The sequence below is a fragment of the Mus musculus genome, chromosome 18 (assembly GCF_000001635.26).
Source record: "Mus musculus strain C57BL/6J chromosome 18, GRCm38.p6 C57BL/6J".
Classification (NCBI taxonomy): Eukaryota; Metazoa; Chordata; class Mammalia; order Rodentia; family Muridae; genus Mus; species Mus musculus.
The window spans coordinates 37,502,445-37,511,817 of record NC_000084.6 but is presented as its reverse complement, the minus strand read 5'-3'; the positions used below and the strand labels follow the sequence as shown (position 1 = coordinate 37,511,817).

Below are 9,373 nucleotides of genomic sequence, written 5' to 3'. Positions count from 1 at the left end.
AAGAGAGTGTGCAAAGGGGCAAGGAAGAAAGGAGAGAGTACACAACCAGAAGAGACTATCATCTCTATGGTCATGGGTTGACTCTTCTAGAGTAGAAATGAATGTGGAGTCATAATCCCAGCACTCCAGAGGCTGAGGCATGGCCATGACCAGTTTGAACCCATATTGGGCCCCACAGTGACATTTTGTCAGAAGAGGAAGAGATAATGTCATTACAGGCCAAACACAGAGTCAAACTCCTAGATCCATATCTGTGGCAAGGTGTGGGCCAATAAAGAGAAAATGTATTTTTACCCCTTCTTCTCTGTGATCTCTATTAATTTGAAACAAAAATGATACCAAGTTTGTTTGATTCTCTTCTTTGATGACTATACAAAAACTGGATAGAAGGCTTTTCTTACTTCTTTTAGAAAACCGAAGTTCTCTTATTTTCCACTGTTTCTACTGAGAAACACAAATCAGTTTGGACAGTGTAATTGTCATGTGTTGAAGTTAAATTTCTCTTTCCTGCAATTTTTAAATTAAAATTTCTCTTTGATTTTGGGTTTCTAAAGTTTCTCTAGGATGTTTGTGAACAGGAACATCTCTGTAGTGTATTCTTTTAGATTTATAACAACCTCTTGGATTTATCAGCTGATGTTTTCATCAGTTCTGGATATCCTCCAGTCTTTATTTTTTCAAATTTTGTTCTGGTTAAAATTTTCTCATCTCTCTTGTTGAGCAGTGGTGGTGCACATATTTAATCCCAGAACTCAGGAGGCAGAAGTAGGCAGATATTTGAGTTTGAAGCCAGCTTGATCTACAGAGATCCACAGAGAAACCTTTCTGTCTTCAAAACCCCAAAAACCACAAGCAAACCAAACCAAACCAAACCAAACCAAACCAAACCAAACCAAACCAAACCAAACCAAATCAAATCAAACCAAACCAAACCAACATTCTCATCTCTCCTTTTGGATGCATATTGAATCTTTTTTTAAAAAAATCAGTCCTGTGTTTTTAACCATCTCCTCTTGTATTTTGATATTAACCTCCTGAGTTTCATAATGTATGAATTGTATTAGAATATCTTTAATATGTCTAAGTATTTTTATTGTCTCCTATTCTGTTTTAAAAACTTGATTTTGGGGCCACCACACAGTGTGGGTGGGCAGAAGATACCCAGAGGCCCACCAACCCTCAGCCACTACAATTACATGCAAATGTGTAGTAGAGAGAGGGGAGAGAAAGAGAATCAGAATGGTTCGAGCACTATGAAGAGAGGTGAAACTGGAGACCTGAGAGTGGAGAGGAACAGCCTGATGTGCGGAGCCTGCCTTGTCACCTGAGGTCATGGTGAAGTCCTGACCCATGATGCTGCCACTAAGAGTCAATCTTGGGTCTATTGCTATGCAGTAGCAGCAGAGATCTGTGTTGATGTTTGTGGTCCATATTACCACCAAAAGCCATGCAGACATCTCTGGTCTGGGATGCTGCATGGGCCCATGTTGATGTCCAACGGCTGTGCAGAGCTGTCCTGGCCCCTGTATTGGCTACAGCACTCTAGAGCAGACACTCACACCTCACCCAGACAGCACAGTAGAGCTGGTCCCGGTGGTAGCAAGGCAGGTGAGCCTCCATGAGAAGAGTTGGCCCTGCCCCTTGCCTGCCGCAGTACTCTGGAGATCAGGCCAGCACTTAGCCCGGGCAACACAGTAGAGGTGGCCCTGGTGGTGAAGGTTTGGGTGAGCCAGTCCCAGGCCAAGGGAGCAGGAGGGTTGGCCCCATCCCTTGCTGATTGTGGCTTTAGGTGAACTAGCTGGGGCAGTTCTGGGGCACTGTGGTGAGCTTGTTGGGCTGACCAACTCAGCTACCACCCAGGCTCAAGTCCAGTGCTTTGAGTTGGCCCACCCCAACATCTACCCCATCTATGAACTGCTGAAACTCTAAAAGGGGCAAGTCGTGCAGATCCAAACTGCAGAGTCTCATGGCACAGGGCAATAACATGATATCCAAGAGGAGTCCTAGTGAGGATCCAGTATTGACAGTGTAGCAGAAATCAGAGGTTTCTGTGAAACACTGCAGCTTCTATGATGAGATTTTTAAAAATTATTTTTTACTTTATTTTTCATTTTTTGAGGGGAGGTTGTCAAGGCAGAGGGAAGATACAAAGTGACAGTGAGATGAGTAGGATTGGGGTACATAATGTGAAATTCACAAGAGTCAATAAAAAATTAATTTAAAATTTTTTTGATTAATGTGCTTTTCACTATGGAAGCTTAATTTTGTCCGTATCTAATATGTCTTGTTAACGTTGATGTGTCTCTGTGTGTATATGTACATGTGTCAGTGCAGGTGGTGGCAGAGGGTGTCAGTTTGTCTGGAGTTAGAGTTACAGTTGAGCTGCCAGGCATGGGGAGTGGGATGGAATTATCACTCTTAATGTCCGAGCCAATCTCTCCAGCCCACCACCCTTCCATGTTATGCTAGCATCATTTTGTTTCCTGGTGGCTCTCATTCATGGCTGCATGCTCCCTGGGTATGCAGTTGTCAGGAATATTAATAATGCAAAGCAAATTGTGTATGTCGTCTATCTTTAGGGCATAATTTATTTTATAAAAGCCTGCATTTGATTTTCTCAGGATGGACCCACGATTAATGCCTGTCAGTGATAGCTGATTAAGCTTAAGGCTGGAAAGCAAGTTCAAGGCTGAAATTTGGCACAAGGTCTGATGTATTTCTAGTTTACTCTCCAAGTTAATTCATGGGAAATTCTTCTGTAAATGTATCTGTTAGTGTTTGATCCCCAGCATATAAATCATTAACGTGAGGGTTTAACTTTTCCAAGATTCTAAATGGTCCCATAAAAATACACTGTATTACATTGTAATATCCATTTCAACATTAAATATGAGCTTTCTTAATAGCAAATTGCTTCCAGTGAAAGTAGAGGCCAGTATAAATTACATTTAATTTTAACAGGAATTACAAAAATGTATCTGTGTCCTAGTTCTATATCCACACTGCTATTAATATATCTGCTGTTAATACAATCCTCCACTAAACTATTCACCTACAGATTGGAGACTTTATAATTTGTAATATAATTAGTCATTTATCAATCATAAATTCAAATAGCCACAAAGAATAGATCTGTATTCTTTATTCTTTGAGAGCCTGGAAAGTGTTATTAATATTTTATAATATTACTTGCACTTTTTTGCATGGTAAAAAAATTGAACTTTGGGCATTCAAAGTCCTCAGTGTACACAGATTCCCATATTATTCCTTGGAACTGTGAAGCCAAGGCCTTGTGCCTACCTGCTAGGTCTACACAACTAGACAAGATATTTGTGCCTTTCATCCTTATTTTTAATATCTATTGGGTCCTTTTGAAACAGAGTCTTAGTCCGTAGCATAGGCTGGTCTTGAATTCACAGCAATGAATGCTGTCCTGTATATTACGATGGTTCTGTTGCCTCACTGTCTCAAGCATCAGGGTTTTCATCCTAATTCACTACTCTGCTTCTCTTTAGTCTTTGAGACCGTGTCTTAGAGAGTCAGGCTGGCTTCACACTCCAGTCTCTCATGTGCTTAGATTCTGAAAATATGCCAGCATATGAAGTTCTGTTTTCTTCTCTATTTCTTTTTAAGGAAAACACTTACTATGTAGTCCAGGCCAACCTTAAATTAATGGTTCTCTTTCACCAGTTGCCTGACTTCTGGGGTTACACATTTGTGCTTCCACACTTAGATAATATTTCCTTTTATTAATGATTATAAAAGGTAAGTCTAAGCCATTTTTAACAGTTTAGAAACTTTATTTCAGGGGCCTAAGAGATGGCTTATGAGTTCGGAGCACTGGCCATTCTTCCAGAGGACCTGAGTTCAATAACCAGCAGGCACATGGCAGCTCACAACTGTCTGTAACTTCAGTTCTAGGGGACCTGACACCCTCACCCAGACATACATGGGCACAAAACACCAATGCACATAAAATAAAAAATAAATCATTTAAAAATACTTATTTTACTGGTGATGGTGGGTAGATGGGCAAATCATAGTACTGGGGAGGGAGAGGCAGCTGGATCTTTGTGAATCAACAGAGTTAATTCTAGGAAAGCCAGGGCTACACATAAAAACAATCAGTCAGTCAATCAATCAATGTGTGAATAAAATTAAATTTAAAAATCTTTATCTTTATTTTAAATCCTAGTAAGGTTTTATCCTGTTGTTTTCTGGTACAAGACTATTTTACTTAAGACAAGATTATCTGCTTTAGCAATAAGTGGTATAGAGTACCACAAATTTTAGTCAAGAAAACATGTGGATTTAAAGACAACAAAGCAGCAATATCATGACCTAGAATATTTTAATAGTTAGAAAGCATCATTAGAAAACAGAGAAGGAAAACTTACTAAGAAATTAATTCTTGAAAACATTATAAAACAAAGGCTTCTTCTACTGAATATGGAAGGGAAGCATTTAAATAGTATTTTTTTTTCTGATCAAATAATCTAACAGAGAATACTACAAATGATCCAGTACAGTTTCTACCCAGGTACAACAACATTTAGACTCTCTGTTAGTAGCATGCTGGGGAAACTCCCATATATGATAACACTTGTCCCTTTTTATTTCCTTCCTTCCCTCCCTCCATGTCTTTTGTTGTAGATCCATCCGGGGCTGCCTGCTTATGGACTCCACCCAGTATTATATTAGTCAGCAGCTCAACACATCGACTCTAAATACTTAAATCAGCATTTCCATTGCTGTGTCTTATATAAGAAACAGCAGAACCGTTAACATAACACCTCGGCAAAATAAACAAAACAAAACGTGCAGATAGTTTCTTTGCATCACTATAAACCCAGTAAAGATTTTCAAAGTAATTGTGAGAAAAACACGTGAAACAAAAATGCATGCATCATCAGTAAAACCTTAAATTCAATACAGATTAAGTAAAACAAGCATTTGCAATTTGTTAATAGAAAATATTAAGTTTAAAGGAAAATTTTATTGAATATTAAAACCAAGGCTATTGCGAAAGTTCTCCTTTTCCAGCATATTAGAATCAGGGTCATGGAGCTGAAGACTGGGCATGACCGGCCTAAGGAATTTGAACTCATTCGTTCCAGTACCTCCTGTGAAACACACCTCATATTGGTAGTTCTGGGACAGGGTTCCAGTGCCAGTAACGTCCACCAGATGGCCAGGAAAGTGTCCCTCAGGCACAGAGCAGCCACCCAGAGAGGCAGCCCTGGCCCTCCTGCACAGCCTCACCCCCACAAACAGCAGCACAGACAAGAGGAAGAGAGAAGACACAGATGCCAAGGCTATGACCAGGTAGAGTGTTAGTACATCTTCTTCTTGTGCAGGGTCGCGCGCCACCTCTGGCAGAGGCAGGTAGGGCTGAGAGAAGCCATCCACCACTAGCACGTGCAGCGTGACGCTGGCAGAGCGCGGAGGATCGCCATTGTCCTTGACTAGCAGTACCAGCCTGTGCTTGGGCACATCGCGCTCGCTCAGCAGCCTGGTAGTGCGTACCTCGCCATTGTGCGCCCACACGCTGAACAGCCCTGGCTCTGTAGCCTTGAGCAGCTGGAACGACAGCCAGGCATTCTGGCCAGAGTCGCGATCCACAGCCACTACTTTGGTGACCAGGTAGCCAGGTTCTGCCACCCTGGGCAGCAGCTCAGTGCAAGGCGCAGAGGCGTTCTGCATCGGGTAGAGCACGAAGGGCGCATTGTCATTGTCGTCCAGCACTACCACGCGCACCAGAGTCTGGCTGCTGAGTGCGGGCGAGCCTCGGTCTGTCGCACCCACTTGGAACTCGAAGGCCTGCAGGACCTCATAGTCCAGCGCCCTGAGCGCAAATAGCTGCCCGTTGTCAGCGTTAATGGAGATGAGCGAGGCGAGGGCCAGCTCTGGGTCCTGAGCCGGTAGCAGCGAGTAGGTGATGTGGGCATTGGAGCCTGAGTCTTTGTCTGTGGCACTGATGGTGCCTATGTGCAGGGCAGGGCTGTTGTTCTCGTAGATGAACATGGTGTAGGAGGTTTGGGTGAAGGCCGGGGCATTGTCATTGATGTCAGATACCTGTACTCTTATGGTGTGCTGGGTTGTGAGCCTGGGTGTGCCCATGTCGGAGGCAGTGATGGTGATGTTGTACTCAGCTCTCCTTTCTCTGTCTAGTGCTTTTTCAGAAAGTAGAGTGAAAAAATTCTTGAAGCTTGGTTTCAGAATAAATGGAAGGTCATCCTGAATAGAGCAAAGGATCCTTCCGTTGTCTCCAGAGTCTTGATCTCGGACACTGAATAGAGCGACCAGGGTCTCTGAAGCATTTTCTGGAATTGCCTTTGTAACCGACGACATGATCACTTCTGGTGCATTGTCATTTATATCTAATACTTTAACCGAAAGAGTGCATTTTGCAGAAAGACCTCCACCATCTGTTGCTTGGATATTTACAGAATAGGACTGTATTACTTCAAAATCCATTAGTGATCTCAAATTGACTTCCCCAGATGTTGGGTTGATTTCAAAGGTTTTTCTAATATCTTCTGATGCATGCAAAAATGAATATGAAATTTTCCCATAAATTCCCATATCTAAATCTTTAGCAGAGATGGCAGTAATACTGGAGCCAATAGGCATGTCCTCTGGGACCTGCACCTCATAGAAACTCTGAGCGAACTCTGGAGCATTATCGTTGATGTCCAAGACTTTTATGACAATCAGTGTTGTCCCAGACCTGGGTGGAGACCCACCATCTAATGCTGTAAGTGTCAATCTAAGCTCAGATTCCTCCTCATGATCTAAAGCTTTGTCCAGAACCAGCTCCGGGTATATCTTTCCATCGCCACTGTCATGAATTTTAACATAGAAATAAGAACTGGGGCTAATGCTGTAGTCCTGAAGACTGTTGCTTCCTATGTCCAGATCTTGTGCATTCTCAATTAAGAATGTGGCTCCGATAGTAGTGCTTTCTGATATTTTAATAGTTATTTCCTTGTCTAGGAATGTAGGGGAGTGATCATTTATATCTCTGACGTGCAGCTCAGCTCGATAGAACTGTAAGGGGTTTTCCAGTACCACCTGAAAGGGCAGCACACAGGGCTGGGTGGAGCCACATAGCTCTTCACGATCCAGTCGCTCATTCAGGAGCATATCTCCAGTCAGCAAATTAAGGAGTAAATGCTTTTTATTATCATCTGACACTACCCTGGCCTCCCTGGAGGACAGCTCCGCAACCCCCAGTCCTAAATCCTTTGCCAGATTAGCCACAAAAGAGCCAATTTCTGTTTCCTCTGCTACAGAATAGCGCAAAGATTCAGCACTCGCCTGAGACAATCCCAGGAAAACAAAGAAAACCAAGACTTGCCTTTTCTGCAGGATGAGAGCCCTTCTCCTTCCCATGGTTCCTTCAGGTGACTTCTTTTACTCCAAAATTTAAACCCAGTCCCAAATTTTACAGGTAAAGGTCCGATATTTCTATTGAAAGTCCCTTGGCAGCTCTGCCGGTGAAGCTCCTGTAATACCTCTCTTCTCATGGAATCGTCTGTTCTCTGGTCCTTTAGATACTGGAGCCCACAGGGCTGGCTATGCAGTTTCATCTTATCCTATAGCGCCACCATGTGTCTCTGTGAATTTTTTCATTTAATATTTTTCTCCTAAAATTTTATGTCTATCTAGAATATTCAAAAGCAAATGTCACATAGATTGCATTTATTTCTAAATATTCATCTGTTATTTATAATTATCAAAGCCTTTAAAATATAATTACAAATCATTACCACAATAGATGTGTAGAAATACTTTTTGCATATAGCTTATAACTCAGTCTGTTTGAGCTTTCCCGTTTTTCTACAAAATGTCTTGTGTTGTTGGTTTGTTTGAATTGGAATCCAAACACAGACCATACTCTGTATGAAATCATTAGTGCTTTGAATGTTCAGCTCAAAAAGATACAATAAAGTGTCCCCAAATTAATAAAAAATATTTATTTCATGACAATTCTTTAGTAGTTACAAATATTTACCACCGCTTTGGTAAATATTTGTTGGGGTGAGTTCATTATCCAATTACATTACCATTTACACTTACACACAAACATACACTCATGAGTCATGAAAACTACACAACACACTACTTCTTTGTTAGTAGTGAACTTAAGACAAGGTAATATTGGATTCCTTGCTTTTACATTAAAAACACAGTAAGGTGCAGTGGCTCAAACCTTCAATGCCAACACTTGAAAGGCAGAAGTAGGGGGACCTATAGAGTTTAAGGTGAGTATGGTCTACACAGTGAGCTCCATGTCACTGAGAGTATGTAAGGACACCGTGTCTGAAGACACATATACACATATGCATCACTGAGAGTATGTAGGGACACGGTGTCTGAAGACACATATACACACATGCATACAAACATGTGCTCATGTGCATATGGGAGGATATGACACAGTAAGATGATCTTTCTATGGAACTTGAAGGGAATAAAAAATCGATTAGCTAGTAACTAAAGATATAACACTGCAGAGGTAAAGAATAACAGAAACATCTTGAAGAGACATGTAACTGCACCCTAGGAAATGGATAATATTTAGGAACACTGAATCATGGTTCTGTCACTCACGCTCTATAGACCTGGAGAAAGTATGTACCTTTGTCTCCTTATCTATAGTGTTGCCTCCAAAGGTTTTAGTCACTGAAATTTGTAAGCTGACATTTGCAGAGCAACCAGAAGAAAATTAACTAAAAGTCTTTTAAGAGAAAACAAGTAATTTATGTGGCATTACCTCAGTAGTGATGTGAGTGTATGATATGCTCATTGAAGTCCTGGTTCAATCCTTATCTCCAAAATAAAATTAAATATAACAATTACAACATAGCCACCAAATTTCATTTATATTGAGTATGTATGATACTCTCTTGTTACTAGGTATTGGGTATTATACCTAATCCAGGAATAATTTAAAATATATGAGTATGTAGTTCACGGACAAGTGCTAGTCTTACTTTTTTTAAATAGTGTCTGTGAATTTCCTTGTACACAGGGCAGTAGAGCCAACCTTCACTTATTTAAAAGAAAAAAGGAAAAAGAAAAACGAGTATCTTTCTTAAAACAAAAAAAGACTACGGCTTCAAAATCATTCTTTGAAAGACAATCAGACTTTAAAAAGACCAAGAAAACCAGCAGCAAATACCTCAAAGTCAAGAATAAAGTAAATGTTAACATTGTCTATTGTATTTAAAGCAGTATTTGTGGTTGACCCTGATAGATGACTGCTAAAATATGTACCATGCTTCTACACGTACCCAAACACACAATGTTGAAGTATGAATGAGAATGCTTGCCATGGGCTTCTATGTTTGAATACTCGATCCCTACC

The 9,373-nt window shown here is 40.9% G+C and overlaps 4 protein-coding genes across 4 annotated transcripts in view; all 4 read right to left on the bottom strand.

The window, feature by feature from the left end:
- Gm37013 (predicted gene, 37013) overlaps positions 1–9,373 on the bottom strand; it is an 889,226-nt gene that overhangs the window by 330,056 nt on the left and 549,797 nt on the right. The gene's annotated exons all lie outside the window — the stretch shown is intronic.
- Positions 1–9,373, bottom strand: part of Gm38666 (predicted gene, 38666) — an 874,243-nt gene that overhangs the window by 330,056 nt on the left and 534,814 nt on the right. The window lies entirely within an intron of this gene.
- The window catches only part of Gm38667 (predicted gene, 38667), an 868,072-nt gene that overhangs the window by 330,056 nt on the left and 528,643 nt on the right, over positions 1–9,373 (bottom strand). The gene's annotated exons all lie outside the window — the stretch shown is intronic.
- Positions 4,158–7,554, bottom strand: Pcdhb20 (protocadherin beta 20). The gene has a single exon (NM_053145.2). The coding sequence runs from the start codon at positions 7,393–7,395 to the stop codon at positions 4,996–4,998; it is 2,400 nt and encodes a 799-aa protein (NP_444375.2). The 5' UTR covers positions 7,396–7,554; the 3' UTR covers positions 4,158–4,995.